The following is a 24746-nucleotide window of genomic DNA, read 5'->3' on the forward strand; positions in this document are numbered from 1 at the left end:
AGTTTGGTTGGCCTCGCTACTTATAAACACCGCCGGGAGTTTCCGTTTAAGCACATTCGGCCGTCAAGAGTTGAACAATGGTTAACATGAGCGATCAACCATTTTCATTAAAGTATCTACATACGATCCAGCGACAGTCGAGGCGTCGAACAAATAAAAGGAAAAGGGTAAGTGACAACTAATTTTTAATCGTCTTTTATCATAGTCTTGCCAAGTCTTGGCGACTTCCCCAAGTCAACTGGGATAGGATTTTTACTTGCCGGTTGCGGGCTTTTAAATATCTTTTTTCCCCCCATCGGAAATTCTTTTGTTTTACACCTTAACAGTAATATGATAACTGATGTATTTGTATTTTCTCCAGGGCTGTCATACGACACGCGCAAACTTTCAACACCGACGTTCAAGTGCGTCAAAGTTCAAGAGACAATAAAATGAGCTTTTAAGAATTGTATTTACGAATATTGAATTGATATTACTCATATGTGTTCCAAAAAGCTGCAAAATTAAATTTGGCTCCTTTAAAATCAACACAAAACTCGATACACACCGAAATACAAACTTAATGAAATTATACATTGTTATTTCTATGTCGTCTTGTTTTTCATCTTGCGCGTTTTCGCAAGTTTCCCCAATTTCAGCCACTGGAATTTTTTCTTTTCCATGACGTAATTGTTTTAGTTCATAGCGGTCAATTCAACAGGACCCGACAACAATGAAAATAAAACCCAAAGGACATTTTAGCTCAACTTAAGACTGTAAAATACTTGTTAATCATTGTAACTACAAAATAACATGACAGCATATGAAGGAATGTGCCTCTGGTGTCGTTTTTGGCAACATGAAAACCGAACGTCATCGCAACTCGGCGTGTTGTCTTTAAAAAGGGAAAAAAACATAAAAATCACAATTTATCGGTGTTATCGTATTGTTCCTGGTTGTGGCGACGATAATAGTTTATAGCGACCCAGAGATACGACTGTCATGAGTGCAAAAGGTTGAAATCAAAGTCTAGTCGCCGTCCTCATCTTGTTTATCGATTACGGAGCCTGTTGTGAGGATCTTTTAGCGCAGGGGGCGCAATTGAGAGCATATTGGTCTTTGTTTAGAGTTCAGGCAAGAACGCATGTCTTTGATCACATATGACTTGTTATTTTTCACCACTTGACACTTACTAAAATTTGATTGAAAACATTTGTTTGTTCCAGATTTGTAAGGGCAAAATATCAACAGATCTGCAGACTTGATTAAGGGAGTCCTAAAGGTAAATTTCTTTCTCAATTATATATATATGTTTTTTCCCTTTTTTTTTTTGGGGGGGGGGGGGGGGGGTTTCACTTTTAAATCGACAACTTTTGTTTTGAGTGTTATTGACCTTTTTTTTTAAGAATTGATTTTTTACCATTTAAGAAAAGAAGATGAATGAAGAATGAAGAAAAGAGCTTTAATGACCAATTTAACTGTTTTGTGCTTGTCATTTTGATGTAGATTTTTTTTTAACTTAAATGTATCTTTTATTTGTTGACAGATTTTTTCCTACACATCTGTTTTTAATCAAGTGTAGTTTCAAATTTCTTATCGTTTGACTAAGTGTAATTTATTTTACATCTATTTAGCATTTTAACTAATGTAGCATTATAATAAAAAAAAAAAAAAACATGATTCTCCTTGAATTAAAAATGTCCCTTATTTTCTTGTTTGTATAGTGCTTTCACAGTTCATTTGCATCTTTTAAGGTTAAAAACCAAAGGACTATCTCATAATGTGGTTAGACCATAATATTTTTTAAAGGGAGTGGCATCTTTTTTTTCTTACCCATCATTTGAACATATACCTGAATCGGAACAGCTGCAAACTTGTCATAAATGTTTGTCCTCTCTATCTCGCCGTCAGGTCCCGAGTGAAGCGTGTGGCCGAGTGTATAGTGCGTTGCGAGTTAACTGGCGAGATGACTGCCGAGTGGCTTCACCTGCCCCCGCCGTACCCCCCCGGCGTGGGGCCGCTGTGTGGCGCAGAGTTGGAGGCGTGGTATGAGGACCTGCAGGATATCCTGGGCTCGGACGCGGGAGGGGCAAAGATGGCACGCGCCCCTTCGTGCGGAGAGGTCAGTATCTTAAAAAGGAGGGGATCTGATTGATCGCACTTTTAAAAATTGGATGTCAGGGTGTTAATCGTTCATTGTGTTTAGATTACATAGAACAATGTGTCTACGTTTTCTTTCAAGCGGCGCATACAGAAAAATGTAAGAAAGACAAGGGTTTACCTTTTGTTTATGATACTTTTTTTTGTGCAAGAGGCGTTTTTGCCAGCTATTTTTTAAAACATTTTTCAGAAAACTTGACAAAACAAAATACTTTGGTTTGACTCTGTTTAACCTTTTCAAATTACAGTAAACTAAATGACTTGACAATAGAAAACAAAAGAAGCGCACAATTTTAATTAACCACGATGGTATTTTTTCCTAATCAACACTGAGGCAGTAGTTCAAAATAACTTATGCAATTATGCAGTTTATTGAATTGTAATTCAAAATAGTGTAGGTTAACATATGCTAAGCAATTAACATTTACAGAAAAAAACTCAGGTAGTTCTTATTGTTGACAAAACAGATTTGTGTAACATAACAAAATATTGAGCTAATATTTTTAAAAAGTTGGATATATTGTATTGTTAAATGTCTTAACTTGATGTTTCCAATTACTTACAATTTCAAATTTAAAAAGTGACATTTTTATTTAGCTTCAATAATAGAACCGTATTTTAATTTCTGTAGAAACCATGTTTTAATTTCTGTAGTACATTTGAAAAACAAAAAAATTTTAAGTGACATTTTTAATGAAATTCTTAACCAATTAGTCTGTAGATTATTGTTGTACATCTGAAAACAATCTGGTATACTTTGATATTTAAATGACATTTTTAGCGTCAATCTTAAACCAATTAGTCTTTAGATTTATGGCGTAAATTTAAAAAAACCCTCTTCCATCAACATTTTTTTTCCCACGGAATATTTTGATGCAGATTTAGAATATGTGGCGAAAGCAATAGTGGGCTGTCAAATTGCTCCCAGGACTGTAAGGACACCCATTTAATGTCAAAGTTGATTTTGTACTTACAGAAAGAGCCCGAGTTCCTGGATGTTCTGGAGAGTTGCTCCCTGACGTGGCTGACGGAAGGCGGTCAGACGTGGGGTGAGGGTGTTCAGAGGGCGACGGAGCAGGTCCATAACATTCAGCCTCTGCATCACACCTCCTCCTGTCTGACTCCATCAGAAGAACGGAAAACGGAGACGAGCGCGAGGAGCGGTGACGGTGACCTGCTGCCCCCTGAGTTCTTTGAGTTCCTGAGTGAAGGAGGAATGGTGGATTCAAGCAGTGGTTATTATTATCATCATCATCACCACAACCAGCAGCAACAGGTTGACAACGTCCATCCCGCATCTCCATCAGCCAGTGAAGAAGAGTTACCCTGCGTCCCCGATTCGCCGTCCTGCTCCTCATCCTCTGCCTCGCAGTCTCCTCCTTCCCAACGCTGCTTGTCCCCATCATCGCCAGTGTCATCCCCGTCCGTCTACTCGCCCTCGCGCCCGAGTAAGCGTCGGAGGAGCCAGGGCCCCGACGGCGCTTCGTCGTCCCCGGGCGTCCCCTCCCAGTCGCAGCAGCGCGCATCCTCCTCATACTTGTCTGCCAAAAAGAGTCGCAAGGAGCGAGAGCAGGAGAACGAAAAGAAAGTGCAGGAGCTGACGGAGCAGAACGAGCGCTTGAAAGCGGAAATCGAAAGGTTGGGAGAGGAGGTGCAGCGGACAAGGCGCGCACTCATCGAGAGACTTGTCAACACCAGGAAGTGAGCTCGTAGAGAAGCAGTGGTGAGAAAATGGTTGCTGTGTGTTTGTATGTGAAAGTGCACTCGCTGCTTAGACTGTAAGATGGGAAAACCAAAGATTTTAAGATGTTTAGAAAAAGATGATGAAGGTTGAAGAAGAGTAAAAGCAGCAATATCACTGCGGCAAACATGGAAGTCACAGCATGTGAAAATGGAAAAGCTTTTTAGAGCCAGTTGCAAGGTTAGTAACAATAAGTTACACCACCATTAAGAAGGCTTTGGTGATTTGTATGTTGGAAAGAAAGGAACATAATTGAGGGCCTTTCGTAGCTGCCATTTTGTGATAAATTGTAACTCCTCATTAAAGGGCTGCAATATGGCTAGCAGAGATTATTTGCCCCAATTGTGTAGAGAGGAGCTCAGGAATGTTTTGAAAAAGCCCCTTGTTTGTTGAGGGAATGTCTGTATGCTTATTTAAATACAACAGGTTGCACCCAGCTAAATTTTCTACAGGTTTTTATTCAAATCGGCAACTGGTGGTATGAAATACCCACAAGTTATTTTTCTATAACTGTAATAATTACTGTACAACAAGTTTGTACTGTTCATTTCTACTTTCTTATTCTAGTTACATTTTTAATCATACATGGATATGCATGTTTTTTTAATTAAATGATAATGTCATTTGTTAACATTTATATCTGTCACTGTAATCCCAAATTTGTAATAAAAAGAAGGATTTTTGTTGCTTCTTAATGCAAGATTTGTATTTATTACAAGGTGAAAACATGATTGACAAGGAGGTACATGGCATCACAGTATATAGGGACCAATTTTAGCTTTTCACAAGATAAATTGGTAGCCAAGTAATTTTAATGTGCTATAAAAATCTTTTCAATTGCACACCTTGTGGGGCTGATGTGATATGTTGAGTATATAACAGGAAGAGTATCAAATCAGTTTCTCTTGGTGTAGGGATTTTTCCCAAATCCCTCCATTCTGTAGCAGAATTCATTTGGCTCCCTTTGTGTGTTTTCATTTCCCCGCCGGCCTCGCTAGCATTCATTAGCCCTCGGTGCCAACGCCGTGTTGTCTCAGATCCCGTCACGGCTTTGCCTTTGGCTAACATCCTCATCTCGCCATGTACATCATGTTCCCCTTTTTCTGCTATTACTTTCTCACTCTTATTCCCACCACCTCCACCGTTTGATTTTTGTGCCATATCTCACTTCTTCTTGCCCTTGATAGGTGCGGGTTCAGGGCTCTTGCCTTCTGCCAGTGCCAACTGCTTTTTCAGCTCCAACAATTTAGACACCTCGGCTGTTATTACCGCCTTGTCGGCCTTCTGCGCTTTCAGGGCTCGCACTTTTTCTCCCTGTAAGAGATGACAAATGTGCGTTTTTTAATACGATTTTTTTAAAAAAAATACTTGAATAGACTGGACTGCTTATAGATTAGTTTTAGTTTTGTGGGGGGGTGCAAACCTTCAATAACGGCTACTAAATAATTGCAATTTACATTGAGTTAGTGCAAATGTATCCTATTCCTTCATTAACATTACCTAATATAAAAAAAAACTAAAAACAATTAAAATTGTTTTATTACATGAATTTATTACAATACACAAACGTAAAAATTTATTTTAAAACAATTTATTTGAATACAATTATTTGTGAAAAATCTGTGCAACTCAAAAAGCATCTCTGTAGTGCGCAGGCTTTGATAGTCATTTTTTTGGACCGACATTTCTAGGGGGTCAGTTCTTACTGAGCCACCAGTTGTCTGTGGGCAATTTTTTTTCACTCATATTTCTGTTGCGCGAATCGGTGTTTGAGCAATACATAACACATGATGCTGTCCCCATTAAATGGATTAACTCTTGAGTAGGGGAACTAGGGATGAAAGGTTTAAGACTTTCATTATGTTATCAAAATAAAATTTAATGGTATTTTCTCTAATTAACGCTTTAGATTTACAGTCAAAACTAAACAAGTAATGTGCAGTCAAAGAGTAAATTTCTCTCTAGACACCAAGGTTGTAAGAGTATGGCTTTTTTTTTTTTTTTTTTATTAATAGTTTTGTTTCGATTTTCCCTCTTTAATCAGCTAGTCCTAATTTGTTTTTAGAGTGGATTTGCTATTTACGAGGTCTCAATTTTCTAGAAATTATTTGTGATTATTTAGTTTTTAATAGTACTGTATTACTTTTAGTTCCTCAAATGTTAGGTTACATGTAGATGCAATGTTCAAAAAGTACTTAAAAAATAAGCTAACATGAAAAAAAATCAGTCATTTTGAATTTAGATGTGTGAATATTAAATACAATAACGAACAGATCAGGATTTCCAATTCAATTTTCTTGTTTTAATCAACACACAATACAGTTTTAATTAGTTTTATTTTTTATTTTAGTTTTTATTCAACTGCCGAAAGTTTTTTTTTTTTTTCCCATTTGTAGTTTTTGTTATTCTGTCGTTTTCATTAACGATAACCTTTGTGGGACACCCTGATTTACTGCGTTTCTAATATAAATCTTGACAGGCAGAAGTTGTGGAATCCTGATGTGCAGGATTTGATATGAATACATCAATAAAAAATTGTGATAATAAACTATTATAAAAAAAATAATTATAGTTTTCAGAGGTCCTGCTGCATCAAAATATCACCTGCTCAGCCACAGCATGCGTCAGCTGCCGTGCTTTCTCTGGGTCTATGCTGGCATTCACTTCCATTGCAGGGGCGGACGGAGTATGGCCGGCAGCGTTTTGAGCCGGCGTCTGCAGTTGCAAACAGAACATACGGTTTGTTATTATTTCAGAGGGATGACTGACTTCATTTTAAACAATAGTGGCTCTCAGTCAAAGTGTTGACGGGATTTCACGAGCGGGTGATGAACGAACAGACGCAGGGACGCACTGGACTCATGGTGATAAGACAACGTACAAATGAGAAGCTAGTTTTTGTGAAAGCATGCACAAATCTTTGGTGACAGTAACATTGTGGACTCTACACACAGAACACCAATGGTACCTTCTTGTTTGGTGGTTCATCTTCAGGCTAGAAGAAGGCGGTTGATGAGAAGGTTTAGACAAGGATTATTTTTAAACGATTTGATTAATTCATAAAATACAAAGAATGTATTGTCTTTTTACTATGTAATGCATTTAAAAAAGGAGCTGCAATTATTTTGTCTGCCTGGACCATTTGCACGGTGAGACGTAACTATTTGCTGCTATTTTTCACTTCTATAGAACAGTCATCAAGTTTCTTCATTATATCACATACCTGCTGTCCACCAAATTTCTTCTTCAAAGCTTCAATCTGCTCCACCTCCAGTTTTTGGAACAATGGACTCACCTGAAGAGAGGGGGGGGGGGGGGGGGGGTTTAGTCAGTGCCTGTTGTTTTGAATATGCAGAAGAATCAACCTGAAGACTTTGGAGATGTAATGTAACCAAGAATGACTATGTAAAGGCCGTCAATGAGCCTGTACGATTTGGAATTCAACCAAAATCTTGGTTGATCTAAATTGCTTGTTACATGTCTGGAGTGACTCCCATCCTCAAACAGTTAAACCAAACAAACAAGTACCATAAGTTCCGCACTACAGTGCACTTACTATAAGCCAAATTTTAATATGGGGTATTGTGATAGAAATACTGTATGTTATAAAGAAAGATTGTTCTGTAATGGCATCAGGCTTTTTGGGTGACAAAATCCCCAGAGTGTTTGATGAAGACCGAAAAAGCAGCTAACAAGCAATATGGCTTTCATGTTGTAGCAAACTTTGGATACCAATTCTTTCAAAATGTCTAACCACCCATTTTCAGCCTTGAATACTTGTCTTCAGTTTCATCAAGTGTCTTTTCTTGACTACAAGTCGGCATGTACCTGCAAATATTTTCACAAACGCAGATTTGGAATGCTACCACCACAACAAAGCTAAAGGTACATTTAATATGCACTCTAAACTGGTGCTACTAAAGGTTGTAATTGGATAATGGAACATTCCAAAAAGTCCGCTTTATGATTAAAGCCATAGGGTGCAAAGGGAGAAATACTCAGGATTAAAAAAAAAATAATAATAAAAAAAATATTTACTCAATTCCGAAAAATATATTTAATAACCAGATTTTAAAATATTACACTGGAAAACAATTGGGAAAAATACCTTTGTTGTGGTAAGATTTGTATGCTGAACAAAACTAAAATGGCCAAGCTGGTGTCAACATTGGAGCAAGTTTTTTCCCTTTTTCTTTGCAACAAATCAAGTTTTATCACCAGAGCTTACTTACTTATTATCTTGTTACTATTCTCACAATTTATAATTACTGTAGCTATATCATTTGAAAACCATAATAGTGTTAAAAAAAACATTAGACTTATCTGTGTCAAAGATTTAAAAAAAAAAAAAAAAAAAAAAAAAAAAAAAAAAAAAGCACTTTTGAGTTTTTCATATTTTTAAGGAAACAGATATCCAACAGTTAAAAAAAAACTTGACGTGATAGAGAAAAACTACAATCTGTTTTGGATTCCGTATCGAAGAACTACCGGTAGTTAAAACAGCTGTCACTCCCAGCTTCACAGAAATGATGTCACCAACGGTTATTTCATGAGGTTGTGGACGCATGTGCGGGCATGCAATTAAAGTCTGCACTGCACCCATACTCACGTTGCCAATTCGGTGGCCGGCGTTGAGGACGCGCGTGAAGGCGCCCTTGTCAAACAGCAAGGTGTTGACGCAAGAATGAGGCGCGTTGAGTTGATCCCTAATGGTTTGGCTGACCGCTGGCATGTAAGGCAGCAGCATGACGGATAGCAGGCAGGCGACATTGACAGACACGCCAGTGACTGTGCCTGCACGCTGCCTGAAGGGAATGATAGATTCTTATTACTGGTCCTTTAAAATTGAATTTCTAATTTAATAAGACAAATTGAATGAATGGGCGTGTATCCAAAAAAGACAAGTGAGTGTCAATAACAGGGGTCCGAAAGGTTTCATAAAGTCTAAGATTGTTTAAGACCACTTAGAACAAAATTTAATGCCAATTTCGGGGCCAATTTCATTGCCAACCTTGCAAAACAAAGAAAAAAGGTACAGTGCCCTCTATAATTATTAGCACCCCTGAAAAAGATGTGTTTTTTAGCTTCTAATATATATATATATTTTAATTCAAATAATATGGGACCTTAACGGAAAAAAAAAAAAAAAAAGAGAAAAATCCAAACTTCAATACAAGTGCATTCAATTAGTGGGGAAAAAAATCCCACATAAAGAAAAAAATATTTGACATCAAATAATGTGTGTCACAATTATTAGCACCCCTGGTGTTAATACTTTGTACAACCCCCTTTTGCCAACAAAACAAGGTCTGGGGACTGAAATGGCCATGGGAGGAGCTTGATTTTGTGTCACAAATTTATGCAAATTTAATATTTAACCCTTTATTAGGCACTCATTTAACTCATTGGCTCCCATTTGGTAGATGCCCAATCCATTTTGACTTGGAGGGCTGGCAGAGATCATTCGCTGGGAGACTAACACCATCAATAGCACTAAAACATAAACAGCCATTACTCTCAGTTTAAATGAATTGTAAGTCTATCCTTGTCAATAGCAGCACTGAGTTAAATATCTTAAAAATAGAGCAACTTTAGATAGTTATTGGGGCCATAATTATCATAATATTTTTTTTTACTCATTTATATTTCATTAACTTTGTTTTCATTAACAATGTTAATTTATAAATGAATTTATTCGTATAAAAAAAGCATACAAATAATCTAAAGCAATACTGAGTAACAATAAAAAAATAAAAATAAAAAAAATAATAAAAAAACACACACACACACACACACAGATATATAATTATAATTGAGACCTGGTATCCATATACAGTGTATCACAAAAGGGAGTACACCCCTCGCATTTCTGCAGATATTTAAGAATATCTTTTCATGGGACAACACTGACAAAATGACACTTTGACACAATGAAAAGTAGTCTGTGTGCAGCTTATATAATTGAGTTAATTTATTTTCCCCTCAAAATAATTCAAAATATAGCCATTAATATCTAAACCCCTGGCAACAAAAGTAAGCACACCCCTTAGTAAATACATACATCCCTAAATGTCCAAATTGAGTACTGCTTGTCATTTTCCCTCCAAAATGTCACGTGACTCATTACAGGAGTGCTGTCAGCATTGCTGCAGAGACTGAAGAGGTGGGGGTCAGCCTGTTAGTGCTCAGACCATACGCCGCACTCTACATCACATTGGTGTGCATGGCTGTCACCCCAGGAGGAAGCCTCTTCTGAAGACAGTACACAAGAAAGCCTGCTCGTCTTATCAGACCATAGGACATGGTTCCAGTAATCCATGTGCTTTGTTGACATGACTTCGGCTAACTGTTTGCGGGCTTTCTTGTGTACCGTTTTCAGAAGAGGCTTCCTCGTGGGGTGACAGCCATGCACACCAATTTGATGTTGAGTGTGGCGTATAGGGCGTACGTGTGTCTGAGCACGAACAGGCTGACCCTCCACCTCTTCAATCTCTACAGCAATGCTGACTGCACTTTTAATTTTATTTACTAAAGGGTTTACTCACTTTTGTTGCCAGGGGTTTAGATATTAATGGCCAGTGTTGTTAATCTTACTGAAAAAAAGTAATTAATTATAGTTACAAATTACTTCTCCCAAAAAGTAATTGCGTTAGTAACTCAATTACCTGAATGTAAGAGTAATTAGTTACTTGGCAAAGTAATTGGTGATAATTACTTTTTTTTTCCCCTCAAAAAAAAAAAAAAAAAAAAAAAAAAAAAAAAACATTGGCCACACTATGTGAAGTTTTTTGTGAAGGTTTTTGGTACAATTGGCCCGAGCCCAATTCTTTACCCAAATTTACCCTTTACCCTGAATCAACTGTTAAAAGTTGTTAAAATTGCTCCCATTATTGCATTTGTTCCCTTCTCTCTACTTTCGACATATGAAAGTTTTAAAACTGTTTAATCATTTAAAGATAGATTCAAGTCAAGATTTTGCCGATTTAGAAGTATTTTAGATAAAAAGTTACTTAGGTTCGCTAGGAAGGTTCTCTACAACAGAGCCGTCCTAAAAAGTCTACTGCTTTAAGATGGCGGCTGTCTACTAACGCATTTAGTGCCATGCAGTGTTGTTAATTTTACTTTAAAAAAGTAATTAATTACAGTTACAAATTACTTCTCCCAAAAAGTAATTGCGTTAGTAACTCAGTTACCTGAATGTAAGAGTAATTAGTTACTTGGCAAAGTAACTAGTGATATTCTTTTTTTTCTCCAAAAAAAAAAAAAAAAAAAAAAAAAAAAAAAAACACAGGTCACACAATGTGAAGCTTAAAGGGTTTGGGGGACAATTGGCCCTAGCCCAGTTCTTTACCCTCCACTTAACTAGACACGAGGGTATTGCGATAACTAGCTAGTAACCTTTGCTATGTGTGGAAGTCATTTAAAGTTGTGAATCAATCGTTAAAGTTGTTAAAATTTCTCCCGTTATAGCATTAGTTCCCTTCTGTCTACTTTAAACATGTGTAAGTTTTAAAACTGTTTCATCATTTAAAGATAGATTTAAGTTAAGATTTTGCCGATTTAGGAGCATTTTAGATTTTAAAAAATTACTTAGGTTCGCTAGGAAGGATCTCTACATCAGGGCCTTCCTAAGTTCCTGAGAGGTCTACTGCTTTAAGATGGCGGCTGTTTACAAACGCATGTAGTCCTTAAAACAAGTTGGCAATGCAGCAGTGTCTGTCATCTGCATCTAGTTCTATAATATGATATCTACCGTGTCATGTGGGCGTAGTTTGTCGGCTATGGCTGCAGTCAGGTATTATTGAAGCCACCTAGCATCGCGGTTGCAACGGCGTCTTCCTCACTCCTGCTCTGCTCTCGTCCCCGTGAGTCCGTTTCTCTCAGACTTTTTTTTATTCAACCAACTTAGTAACGCATAGTAACGCACGCCTTTCCCGCCTCAGTAACGGTAACGGCGTTGCCAAGATGAGAAAAGTAATTAATTAGATTACTCATTACTGAAAAAAATAACGCCGTTAGTAACGCCATTATATTGTAACGCCGTTATTAACAACACTGTTAATGGCTATATTTTGAGTTATTATGAGGGGAAAATAAATTAACTCTATTAAATAAGCTGCACACAGACTACTTTTTAATGTGTCAAAGTGTCATTTTGTCAGTGTTGTCCCATGAAAAGATATACTTAAATATCTGCAGAAATGCGAGGGGTGTACTCATTTTTGTGATACACTGTATGTGGAATTCAAACTTTGGATTATTAGGCCACATCTGTATATTTTATATATTTTCAATTACCAAAAAATAGTCAAATAGTCTTTTACCCTATAAAAGATACAGGAATTTAAGACCTGACAAAATACATACACTTTATCAACTTTATCAAATTTGGGACTTGTAAGAACCTTGATTTTTATTGAAAGTAGGGAAATGCACTGTAAATGAAAATATGATGTGTTTGGCTCTATATGGTTAACGTAATCTCACCTTTCTCCATCTCCTCCCTTGATCTTCTTCCAAGGTTCATTTACTTGGATGTACTGGTTGCCATGGCGAGAGATGTTGAGAATGTGCTTCAGAGCGTCACGGATTCTAGTGGTAACGTTAAAACGCCACTTCAATTCATCGATTCAACCATTGATGCAATTGACGGCGATACACGTCTAATCCATTTTGACTGATAGAGTGATCATTAGCTGCCAACCCTCCCAGTACAAAATGGATTGGACGTCTATTGCTGCCAATGGCAGTGATTAAGTTCAAACATATTATGAAAGCCATATAAAAATATACTGTGTATAATTCAAGCAGTCTTACTTGACTTTGTCCATGAGTTGGATGTACTGCTGCAGCTCCCAGCCCACTAAAGCCAAGAGCTTCTTATCTTCCTGCAGCAGCTCCATCGCAGGCACACAGCCATCAAAGAACTTTGAAACAAACATGCCGGCTCTAGAGGATTGAGGGGGGGAGCAGTGAGGTTGAAGGAGGGTGAAAACCACAGAAAAGCAAGAGAGGTCATCAAGAGAGCTGGAAAGGCGGCTAAGAATCAGCGGGGAAAAAGTGCTATATAAGAAAAACGCGGGCTAGCCGCCACGCTAATTGATGATAAATTATAGATGGTGTTGCCATGTGTAATTTGCTCTGCTGATGTAAATGAACATATGAGCTCTCCCTTTGAGCCTATTCGCTACAAATAATCAAGTGGAGTTGTATACGTGCATCAGCGGGATGCTCACGCCTGACGCAACACGTTTGACGGAACGCCGACCAAAAACGCTTTGACTAGATTGTCATATTTACAATGAACAGTGGGTTTGATGTGAGAGTGGAACGAACTTTTCCTGACCTGCAGTCTTCAGTTTTGGTGTGCCCAGAATGCTGACAGGGTGGTATATCTTGACATTAATTACGTTGTGATTTGAGGTCTGGTTTTCAACCTAGCGTCTACCTTTGAGCACCTCCGGGTGGATGCAGTTTAAGATCTTTTAAACCCAATTAGGCCGCAACGATTGCTGCCCGAGAAGAATTTTTGAAGATCAAGGTGCTTTGGAAAAAAAAAGTCAGAAGGGAAACATCTTTGATGTGGAATTTAACTGCAATCCTTTATTTTTTCTTAATGTCAGGAAGAGGGGGCCTAATTGGGTGTGATATTACACCATCCCAAGCATATTTACAAAACGCGGGAAAAATCTCTTGAAATAGTTACGTCTCCAACAATCTGAGATCCTAATTTGACTCGATGTTTGAAATGAATTAGCCTCCTTTAGATTTTGCTTTGATTGAATGAAACAGGAATTAATTTTTACCCAAAATAATTAAATCTTTTTCACCCACAGCATGGTCTCACTTTGTAATCGCGGACAACAACAAATGACAACCTGTATCATGTGCATTCCAGTGGGGAAAAAATGTTGTTTCATTTAAAAATGTTTATAAGTGAAGAAAAACATTATTAAAAGCCAGTATTTCCAGAAAGTGGGCGGCAGACATTTTATCAATGCCAGTACTATTTTAGCCAATGCTTTTATCACATGCACCTGTGAATCTATCAGAGTATGTGCACTGGTATAACTGACGTTGCAAATATGGGTGCGCTCATCAGAGGTATCAATTTTGTTTTTAAACATGATTTTCCCCATTATAAGAGATTTAAGAACTTCATTTGCGCAACCAGTTTTCACAGTTGACAGGGAGGGACCTGGGAATGCCCCAAAATTAACAGGAAGTGAACCAAATCAACAAGAAGTTACCCATAAATGCCCCATAATCAACAGGAAGTGACCCACAGGAGTTTACCGACCAGCGGAGCAAAGGATTCCCATGGAATTTCTCCAGAAATGTAATTTTCTAGCATTTAATTAGTTGTATCCTTTTCTTTAACTCACTGGCTGCCATTGACAGGGATGGACATCCAGTCCATTTGCACTGGGAGGACTAGCAGCGACTCCCAGATCAAATGGATTGCAAATCAATCGCCGTCAATGGGACTGTTAAATGATCACTCACTGCCACTGTTTCAATCTCAATACATCCCTCGAAAAAACATCACATTAGTAACATAGTCTTTCATTTATTGAGTAACCAACCTGTTAATGAAGTTCCCCAAATTGTTGAGCAGCTCAGAGTTGTTTTTCAGAGCCATGTCGGCCCACGAGAACGTCGAGTCCTGCCCTTCGGGACGAACGTAGAGCAGGTAGAAGCGCCACACGTCAGACGGGATGCCTGTATCCTTTGCCATGTCACCAAAGACGCCGACGCCACGGCTCTTGGAGAATTTTGTGTCTTCATAATTCAGATATTCTGCACACAAATCAGAATATTATATGCCCGTTGTGATTGCATCATGAAAAATTCATCCCACTCTTAATTATTCATGTAACAAGTAGTAAAAATATTAAGGACTGCAATTATAAATGCGTACCAGTGGCGACTAAGTGATTAACCAGTGTGTAGTTGTCTTGAGCTCCCAAGAGGGAGCAGGGAAACACCACACTGTGGAACGGCACGTTGTCTTTGGCCATGAAGTTGTACAGCTCCACCTGGCGGCAAACAAACAACACTGCTACGTGAGGATGACATCATATTAGATCATTGTGAGATCATCCCGTTCAAAGAGGACTTATCAGCCCTTCCCAGCCCCCACCCAAAACACACGCTGACACACACTCTCACTCACAGCTCAATCCAGGGGTTTTAGATGGAAAGAGATGAGATGAATCGATGTGAATGAAGACTTTGCTATGAGAGCAACTGATGGATTTTTCTTTTTTTATATCTGTTGGATTTCGTGTCTTCTACACTAAAAGCGTGATATTTACTGCATTCTATCTGTGGGATTTTAAGTCTTGTCTGCCAACGCAACGCACTAAGAAGCTTATCATAGACGCTAAATCAAGACAAATTCTGTGTTACCTTATCTGGATTCTTCCACCACTGTTCCCATTTGTCAGTGTAGTTGGCAGTGATAGAAACATAACCGATGGGGGCGTCGAACCACACATAGAAAACCTGGGGAAAACATTGTAACATTATGCTTGCACACTCCTTGGTTCAAGTGAGTCATATGCTTTGCTCCCAATGGTCACAGTTGGAAAGTGTGCGAGTGGAACGCAAAGGCCCAGATCAGACTTTTTCAGCGTGATATTGACGTCATGGAAATGCACGATGACACATATACACAACACAAACAGGTGAAAAAAAACAAGCAAACCTTTTCTTTAAAGTCCGGGTGAGGTACTGGCGTTCCCCAGCGGAGGTCTCTGGTTATGCAGCGAGGTTTGAGTCCATCCCTGAGCCAAGAGCGAGTGATTTGTTTGGCATTTGCTGTCCAGTCTCCGCTGCTAGTGGATTTATCCAGCCATTGCTCTAATTGAGGCTCTAACTAGAGAATACAGACAAAATAACAAAAGATTTTCAGTGCTCGTGCAGCCTTAAAAAAGAAAATGAAACACCTTTTACCTTTGGAAGGTCCAGAAAAAGATGTTTGGATGAGCGGATTACTGGAGTTTGTCCACACACTTTACAGTGAGGTGCCTAACAGGGACACACAGACATTGACTTCACTCTTAGACTGCTTTATTTACAGTGACTTTTCCAGAAACAGCAGTTGACCAAAATCACACTCAACATCACTAGCAGAAGCACTCACCTTGAGTTCCACTGCGTTGATGAGTCGCCCACACTTGTCGCATTGGTCACCGCGGGCGTCCGGGTAGTTGCAATGGGGGCAGGTGCCTTCTACGAAACGGTCGGCAAGAAAACGCTGGCATTTCTCGCACCGGAGCTGCTCTACCATGTCTTCTACCAGAAAGTCATTCTTGTGAAGCCTCCAGAAAATGTTCTGTGCAATCCTGAGCGACCAAGATTTGAGTAAAAAATTCAGACCAAGACTGAACAAAAACAGAATGCTATGAGGGGCCAGTGTACTGACTGAAAATTTTGAGAAAAGAACTGTACTTTGTTTGCTTTGGCAATCATTAAAAAAAAAAATGGGTGCAGGGAGGTGTAAATGGAATAAGATTATGGTTGGATCAAAGGGAGAAAGCTCTTTACACAAATCCAATTTGGTCTTTAGGTCTGTTTTCTTACAAAAAATGGTGTTTGATGTCTTCTGTGGTGCTGTTACAGATCAATATGTCTGCTCTTGATGAAGGAAGAGCGTCATATTTCCATTGTTACTTTATAGTTTATCAAACACAACAGAAACTGCAACAACAGTCAAGGTATACCAATAAACACCCTCTCTATATATTAAATCTAAAATAACAAGCATTTCCTATCTTATCCTGCTTGTTACTTACTCTGTCTGCTTCTCAGTTGTGGTTCTTCCAAAGAAATCAAAGTCGATCTGGAACCACTCGTAGATGCTCGCGTGAATGGCGTGGTATTTGTCACAGATCTGCTGCGGTGTCAGGCCTTCCTCGCGGGCTTTGTTTTCTGTGGCCGTGCCGTACTCATCTGTCCCACACACAAACAGCAAATTCCAGCCTCGCAGTCGGCCGTACCTTGTAGAAGACAACATTAAAAGGAGAGGTTAGTCTCTGAATATATTGGTAAGTTATATTGTGATAGGATGCCATATCCTTCCTGTGCACCTGGAGAAGACGTCGGCGCTGAGAACACAGCCAATGATGTTGCCCAGATGAGGCACGTTGTTGACGTAGGGCAAGGCGCTGGTCAGCAGGATGTTTCGTTTGCCCTCCTGCGGCAGACTGAAGGCAAAAAGAGTAAACGGCATAAAGAAAAAAACACTTGTACAATAGTGTAGCAAATGTAACATACATCGGATGGAGTCTGTCTGTAGTAGCCGAAGGAACATTTGAACCTTTGTTCCAGATGAGTACAGCAGCTTCCATCTCTTCCTGTGACACTGCACGTTCCCCTTCCTCACTCTCAACACAGAAAACACATTACGGTACAGTGGTACCTCTACGTTCGAATTTAATTCGTTCCAGGACCGCTTTTGTAAGTCGAAATGGTCTTATGGCGAGTGGGATTTTCCCATAAGAATACATTAAAATTCCATTAATTCGTTCCACAGCCCGAAAACCTACACTAAATCCTTAATAAATTCTGCTGGTACTATTAAAATAGCAATTACACATATTAAAACAATAAATTATAAATGCGAATCGGAATAATATAATAATAATAATGCAACGGATCGGGTTCTTATGTGGTGGGTCTGTTTTGCATGCTGTTCCTGGACGTGCCGCGTGACTGATGTGACAGAGTGAGAGATGTGCGGTAGAGATTTTACTTTCTCTTTTCATGTTCTGTTGTTGTTGGCGTCGGATACAGCGGACTATAGACGTGTTGTGTTGCACAAGTTCTGAAATAAATTATTACAAACCTGAAAAAGCTGGCGATTTCCTTACTGATGCTACAATAATAATAATTGTCACCTGAACTTACAGTGGGGAGAACAAGTATTTGATACACTAGCAAAGGGTTTTCCCATTGGCAGTGTATCAAATACTTGCTCTCCCCACTGTATAAAGACTGGCTAACAGAGGCCGTCAGAGGACCGTCGCGATCGTGGACATATTCCGGCCTATTGTCGAGCCAGCCACGCTCATATTTTTCTATCATTTCCATCTTAATTTCAATGATAAGCATCACCTTTTTCTGTTTTTCACCACCTGCACTGACCTTCTTTGAACCCATGTTGATTTATCTCAAGAAAATCCGCCATGTTCTTGCGAGAAAACAATGAAATCGCGATGCTTTCGTAAATCGTTGTATTTGGAGCATGTTGTCATATGTCGAGACAAATGACGGGACAAATTTTACGTCAGACGTCGAAAGGATCGTATGTCCATGTGATCGTATGTCGAGGTACCACTCTACTTTAAACTAGAATTATCTAAAAAGATAAAGTACTATTCAATTCTGTTGAAAGATTTTGTAGGGAGCTGCAGGTGGAGATCTGGAACAGCACCTCGCTCGAAGTTAATTGTTGATTTGCACTGAAGTGGCATATACCTCAGCAGAGCTGCTGTTGCAAGGCAGCATGCTGCTTTGACACTGGCCGCTCTGTGGCGCAGGCTGCCTCTGCATGAAGCTCTTCATCGCCTGCAGGCCTTTACCCTGCAGCACTTTGTGAGATGCCGACACGCAGCTCTGCAAGGAAGCCACATGGTCGAACCAAACCTTCAAAGATTTGTGTTCACCTGAGAAGACAAAATTTCATCAAGATTAAAAATTGCAATTCTTCTGAGGAAGCGCTAACTAAACACAATCTGATTTAACACATTTAGGGATAAACATGCCTACAATTAACCTTTTATGCATGAATTATGATTTTTTTTTTTCTAAAATCTCTTTATGACATTCATTTCAGAAGGAGTCCTTATACTTGTGGCTATGGGCTGATTACAGCTTACAGGAAACTATTTTGTTATTTTACGATCTTAATCTAGTATTTGTATTGCGCACACTTATTTTGTGACGGGCAATAGAATTTTTAATTAAATAAAAAAATTTGTTGAAGCATCCATTTTGGGGAAAAAAATAAATAGTAATAAATAAAAAAATACTTTAAAAAAAAAGCAACTTAAAAATTTACATAATTATAAATAAAGTTTAGAAAAAATACGATTTTGAAATTTTTTGGAAAAGAAATTGTAATAAATTGGAAATTCAAATATGTATGGCATATTTTTTTATAATACTCTGCCATCACATAGCTTAACTCTGTGGGGGCCACTGACAGGAATAGATCATTCGATTGCTTCCAGCCCCTCCCAGTTATATTGAATTGGAAATGTATTGTCGTCAATAGGCGTTTCCACAACACATACCCTGTGACCTGGGCTGGCAGTGAATGAGTTAAGCTAATGAGAACTTGTGAATAGCTGTCTACTGTAGTGACCTCTATCCCTCAAAGGGTCAATTCCTACCTGAAGTGAGAGTTGGTGTGGACATAATCGGTTGCAGCGCGGCACACAAAACAAGATCAGCGACTGAAACAACTTCCTAGAACAGACAAATAGAGATTGACTGAAGAGAAAGTGCACAGTACAATGGGACCAATCATTTAAAAATCACAAGTCAGAGAATGGGGTTAGTTCTCACAATTTTTACTCTTTCATTAATATCTTCCCATCAAAACAATTAAGAATGAGCTTTTATTTATTATTTTATTTAGGTTACTTTTTTAGGTTGAATTTGACATATTTTTCACTTTTTATTTGTCTTGACACTGCGACAACCATCCCTATTTCTTAGTTGTTGTTTTTTAAATGGGGTTTTTATTTAAAAATTATGAAAATGCTCTCAAATGAAAATGAAGTGTTCAATCAATTGTCTAAATAATTTTAACATGAACACATCATAACGTTAAACCATGAAATTAAAACAGGTATGTGCCCCATACAGTGAAAATAAAAAGTCCTTTGAATCCTTTGAGCTGTTGTTAGTGTGGCAACCATCCCTTTACAAATCATGACAACCAAACCTAACTCAATTAAACAAATAGCTACCATGCAACTAGCTAGAGAATATGAATCAAAACTAGTTTTGTGCTCATACTTTTAATTGGTAACACTTTCATACCTCAAAATTCATTGTGTAAAAGCCCATAAATATAATATTAAAGACCATAAATTTGGAAATTTACCTATTTTTAAAGACATTTTTTTCCTTTTCTTTTTTTTTGCCACAATTCTAATCATTTTTATACTCATACTGCGCAACACCGCAAATGTAGGTTATACATCTTAAAGGAAGATTGGCTTGTACCCCAGTTAAATAAGGCGTTGTAGCCTTGCTCAAGCTTTGGTCCAAGTAAGTGAGGGGCCCTGTGAGGACTTTGGTGGCCTCGGATTCTTTCCCCTGAAGCACCGCCATGTGAAGGGCTTGAAGCAGGGCAGGCTGCACAAATAACATAAAAGACATTCGTTACAGAGGAATAGAACTTTTCTCCTTGTTGTGGCTGAGGAAACAATTGACTGATTGTTTTTTACATGGTTTAAATCCCAACCGGCAGCATCAACACGTTGAAGCACAGTAAGCGGATTTTGCAAGCGAGAATGTGCAGACGCAGGACTTGAAAATCATTTACATCTTTTAGAAGGCTTAATGTGAGCAACAGTTTAGCAGTAAAACAGACAGTCTGGAGTTTAAGAATGAGGAGTGAGTATACCTGGAGTTCTGTGGCCTCCCATTCAAGCCACTGATCGCAAGCCTCGTGCCATTCTTGTCCGCTCACTTCAAACATGTAACTAAAAGGACAACAAGTATAAGTGTATTTTAGAGGGTTAGAGTCTGTTGGAATGAATGCATTCATTAACTTTGCAGGCAGAACTGTCCATTACTGACCGACATATGGCATTGGGGCTGAAAAGGTGATGTCCATTAGGAAGGAGTAGGACTGGCAAAGTTGGACGGCTCAGGAAAGGAACGAGTTTCTCTATTAAAAAAAGAAAGGGGAAAAAAATGAGCCCAAAAAAATCCCCAAATTAGCTACACAATATTTTCTTCATTTTCTATGGGAAAGGACCAGGAATGTTGACCATGGCATGTCAGTTTCATGTCATCTATACATTAGAACCGTTTTAACATAATTGATATATATACATGGCAAAATTTAATTTAAATGTTAAAAACATAATGTCCATGCTTAGTTTTTCTATATACTGTACAAGAGTGAGACGCCAGATGGTGATGGCTTAATGATTCCAGTGATCTGGATGATGAAGAAAAAGCAAACATCTGGGACGAGCAGTCCAATAAGGGGTGGAGTGATGAATAATAATGCAGTTATTTGTCTGACTTGTTTTACCACATTCAAATGTTTGTAAAATGTTGTTCAAACACGTTTTTAAATGAAGCCTCACTTTACAGGAGCGTCTCAAACCTGATTGTTCACCGACTGGATGTTTTCTCAATTTAATATATGTTATAAAACAACAAAAAGCAACAACAGTAGGAGTACTTGTTCCTACATGTTGTTGCAGACTATTTTTTAAGGGAATTATGAGTACTCAAGATATCAACTGCAGTTGAGTTTCCCTAGTTAAATATTTTGTAACTCAGGATAACTTTGGTGGAGAAAAGTGACGTCTGGTTCAAATGTAGGTGGTAAAAGTAAAACGAGGTTATAAAGATTCATACTTAGGTACAGACACCTGAACAATCTACTCAAGTACAGTAACTTAGTATTAGGGTGGCCAAACGTCTTTTTTGCCCGGACATGTCCACTTTTTACATCCTGTCCAGGGCGTCCGGCGAGGTTTTATAAATTCATGAAAATGTCCGGTATTCATTATTTTTCAAGGTTACAATTAGGGTGCGTGGAAATCGACTGACGCTTTGCACAAAATAGGTGGGCTGCCTGTGACGTGTCCCCAGAGAATAAATTTGCGCATGCGTGCGCAGTCACAATCATGGCGTCAACTGTCCTTTCTCATTCACAAACAAACCTTCGTCACGACAGGAGCTCACAGGCTACCGGTATGTACACTTGCTGAATTTACATTTCGGAAACTGTTGACCTCTGTCGGAGCGTTGTACTGTTGTGATCGTAATATCCCGTTCGGTGTTGCATCGTTGCGCTGTCGATGACTGTAAACTTCGATAGGAATATCTGATTTTGCCTCTGCTACCGGTGCCTGCTAATAGGGTAGCTGTCAATGAGCTAAGCTGTGCTAGGCATTATGTGAAATGTACTTTTATACTGCTGCGTCTGGAAACATGCTGGTTGAATTGTTTGCCAGTTGATTTCGGTTATTGTTTGTATGCAATGTAGAACATTAAATGAGAATCATAATTGAGTTGGAATAACACATTTGTCAACAACAATTGTAATAAGGGTTGTTCCGATCATGTTTTTTTGCTCCCGATCTGATCCCGATCGTTTTAGTTTGAGTATCTGCCGATCCCAATATTTTCCGATCCGATTCCTTTTTTTTGCTCCCGATTCAATTCCAATCATTCCCGATAATTTTTCCCAATCATATACATTTTGGCAATGCATTAAGAAAAAAATGAATAAAACTCGGACGAATATATACATTCAACATACAGTACATAAGTACTGTATTTGTTTATTATGACAATAAATCCTCAAGATGGCATTTACATTATTAACATTCTTTCTGTGAGAGGGATCCACGGATAGAAAGACTTGTGACTTTATATATTGTGACTAAATATTGCCATCAAGTCTATTTGTTGAGCTTTCATTAAATGATACTGTAGCCATGCCCCAATGCATGATGGGAAGTGGAACCATGACTGTGCGTCGTGCTATCAATTGATATATCTTCTCTGCGTTGGGAAATAACTTAAGGTGTTAAGAAAAAGATCATTTGCTACCTTGCTTCCCCACATTGCTTCCCATTATATTTCTAATCGTAGGGAGAGGGATTGTAAGGCTTTAGCCAATTAAAAAATGACTCCAAGGGCTGCCAAAATTCACTCTACTCATTTTACACTGCTTTTTATCTCTCTATATAGGTAAAACGACACCATTACAGATTGAGCGCGACAATGCGTGGGTGGGTCGTGCGGCGCATGATTGCGTTAAATATTTTAACGTGATACATTTTTTAAAAAATTAATTACCGCCGTTATCGGGATAAATTTGATAACCCTACCTTAAGCCTAAACTAAAGACTCTGGATGAGTGTAACATATTATGTTTGTAACGTTAAATACAATTAGAAAACGATTAAATTAAAAAATATATATATATTAAAAAAAGGCATGGCTGATATTTTTTTTGCCGATTCCGATACTTTGAAAATGACGTGATCAGACCCGATCGATCGGGATAGTAATTTATAAAAATGTTTAATTGGCACATAGCCTACTGTGAGTGTGTGTGTATTGACTGGACTACATTTCCATGGGTCTGCATTATAGTAATGAAATATTAGGATATTAGTTTTTGAGCAACCTCTGTGTAATGATGACTTAATGATGATGTTCCTGACTATGATTATATGATAGTGATATTATTATTATTTGTTTCCTAGGTTTATAACCTGTGCATTTGTGAGAAAAGAAAAAAATATCAAATATAAGCACTAGTGGTAACCTTTTATGAGCTGCCTGCCGCCTGTTCGGAGGGCAAACCTAAATATCTGACCACCAGTGGTTGGTTCTGCTGTGCTAAGTAACAGAGAAAACAGACGTCAGAGCAGTGCTCCATCGTTCCCCAAAGTGCCCCCCCCCCCCCCCCCAAAAAAAATTAAAGACTATAGTGATGTTTTTTTTTTTCGGTTAAATTATTATTGTTGTGAGGCTACAGTTTGATTTACATTATTTCACTGGAAAGAGAAATGAGCTTTTTGTTAAAGATGGATTCTACGGAAGAGGTATTAGTTAGAACATTATTTCAGATTTTTTATTTGTACAGTAAGAATTGAAAAGACAGCTATTATTTTGTTCAACAACGATTAGCCAATACAGAAGAGGCATGTTTTAAAAATCATTACTTACTACCAGTTTTTTCCCCCAGCTATTATTGTTCTATTATTTTAGGAATTATAAAGCCTGTTGAGTAACCTGTGAGGATTTGAATTCATGTCTTTAGTTATATAGCTTTTCTTTTTTTAATAAAACTGAATTTTTCTACTATAACGAAGGAGGCACACTTTAAATACAGTAAATTAAAGTGATAAGGAATCTTTGAGTGACTTTCGAGGAAAATTTAAGTGTCTCGAGGTTGGGGCAGAGTGTCCTCTTTTTCGGAAATCAAAATATTGTCACCCTACTTAGTTTTATCACGAATATTATTACTTCGTTATTCCCCGCCATAATACAACAACAGTGACGTCATATTCCCGTCTTCTTGCCATGCGGTCAGGGTCGTCACACCTGATTTTGATTGACAGAGGCTTGCTATGATAAATGACACAAGACAAGCTAGCTTCCATGATAACAAAACCGTCATTGTCATGGGAAACTTAGCTCAAACAAAACAAAACCACACGCAGTGCTAAATGAGTAATGAAGTTAGGTTCGACACTTTTCCTGTTACAACCACCACGTGTTATTCAATTTTAAAGCGCCCCTCTTACCTTCGTGGTTAACAAACTGGACGTCACATTGCACTCCTGCTGTGTCTAGAGCAGCCAACACTTTTAGGCTTTGTGGGTTGCCTTCGCTAACGAAGAGCTTCATTTGGCCGTTGGCTGATGACTTGGTTGTGGAAATATCTACTTTTAATCAGGCTAATGTGGCTAATATGTGACAACTTTGCCGGTAAGTACGATCCACGCACAAACGCTGATGCAAGGTAATTGTGCGTCACTCAATAATGGATGGCTTGTAGTTTTTAGAATGGCGTCTGAACAGTAACTTGCCCCAATTTTGACTACATTTCCCACAAAGCACAACGTTCAGTTGATATTTTTCT

At 38.4% G+C, this 24746-nt stretch overlaps 2 protein-coding genes across 3 annotated transcripts; one reads left to right on the top strand and one right to left on the bottom strand.

Annotated features, from left to right (window-relative positions):
* Positions 1 to 5212, top strand: ddit3 (DNA-damage-inducible transcript 3). The gene is made up of 4 exons (XM_057847275.1): positions 1 to 167; positions 1206 to 1261; positions 1891 to 2101; positions 3116 to 5212. The coding sequence occupies exons 3-4, from the start codon at positions 1946 to 1948 to the stop codon at positions 3842 to 3844; spliced, it is 885 nt and encodes a 294-aa protein (XP_057703258.1). The 5' UTR covers positions 1 to 167; positions 1206 to 1261; positions 1891 to 1945; the 3' UTR covers positions 3845 to 5212.
* On the bottom strand, positions 4426 to 24698 carry mars1 (methionyl-tRNA synthetase 1). 2 transcript variants are annotated; one of them, XM_057847267.1, is made up of 22 exons: positions 24409 to 24698; positions 20702 to 20792; positions 20526 to 20604; positions 20123 to 20254; positions 19282 to 19357; positions 18365 to 18552; positions 17162 to 17271; positions 16975 to 17091; positions 16681 to 16884; positions 16029 to 16230; positions 15839 to 15913; positions 15591 to 15761; positions 15293 to 15388; positions 14802 to 14919; positions 14467 to 14680; positions 12698 to 12829; positions 12368 to 12472; positions 8490 to 8685; positions 7104 to 7175; positions 6849 to 6875; positions 6485 to 6595; positions 4426 to 5194 (listed from the first exon to the last, which is right to left on the bottom strand). In XM_057847267.1, the coding sequence occupies exons 1-22, from the start codon at positions 24509 to 24511 to the stop codon at positions 5045 to 5047; spliced, it is 2769 nt and encodes a 922-aa protein (XP_057703250.1). In that variant the 5' UTR covers positions 24512 to 24698; the 3' UTR covers positions 4426 to 5044. The 2 variants fall into 2 exon arrangements, with proteins under 2 accessions (XP_057703250.1, XP_057703251.1); XM_057847268.1 differs by lacking the exon at positions 6849 to 6875.
* Between the last annotated feature and the right edge of the window lie 48 nt (positions 24699 to 24746).

Source organism: Corythoichthys intestinalis, chromosome 9 (assembly GCF_030265065.1).
Source record: "Corythoichthys intestinalis isolate RoL2023-P3 chromosome 9, ASM3026506v1, whole genome shotgun sequence".
Lineage (NCBI taxonomy): Eukaryota > Metazoa > Chordata > Actinopteri > Syngnathiformes > Syngnathidae > Corythoichthys > Corythoichthys intestinalis.

What these genes read in the sequence shown, in the direction of transcription:
- ddit3 (XM_057847275.1), top strand. Translation starts at nt 1,946, where the DNA reads ATGACTGCCGAGTGGCTTCACCTGCCCCCGCCGTACCCCCCCGGCGTG. An exon ending in GCGCCCCTTCGTGCGGAGAG is followed by an intron (nt 2,102 to 3,115) that starts GTCAGTATCTTA and finishes TTGTACTTACAG; the next exon opens with AAAGAGCCCGAGTTCCTGGA.
- mars1 (XM_057847267.1), bottom strand. Translation starts at nt 24,511, where the DNA reads ATGAAGCTCTTCGTTAGCGAAGGCAACCCACAAAGCCTAAAAGTGTTG. An exon ending in ACCCGGACTTTAAAGAAAAG is followed by an intron (nt 15,389 to 15,590) that starts GTTTGCTTGTTT and finishes TGTTTTCCCCAG; the next exon opens with GTTTTCTATGTGTGGTTCGA. An exon ending in ATGAACCACCAAACAAGAAG is followed by an intron (nt 6,596 to 6,848) that starts GTACCATTGGTG and finishes TTGCAACTGCAG; the next exon opens with ACGCCGGCTCAAAACGCTGC.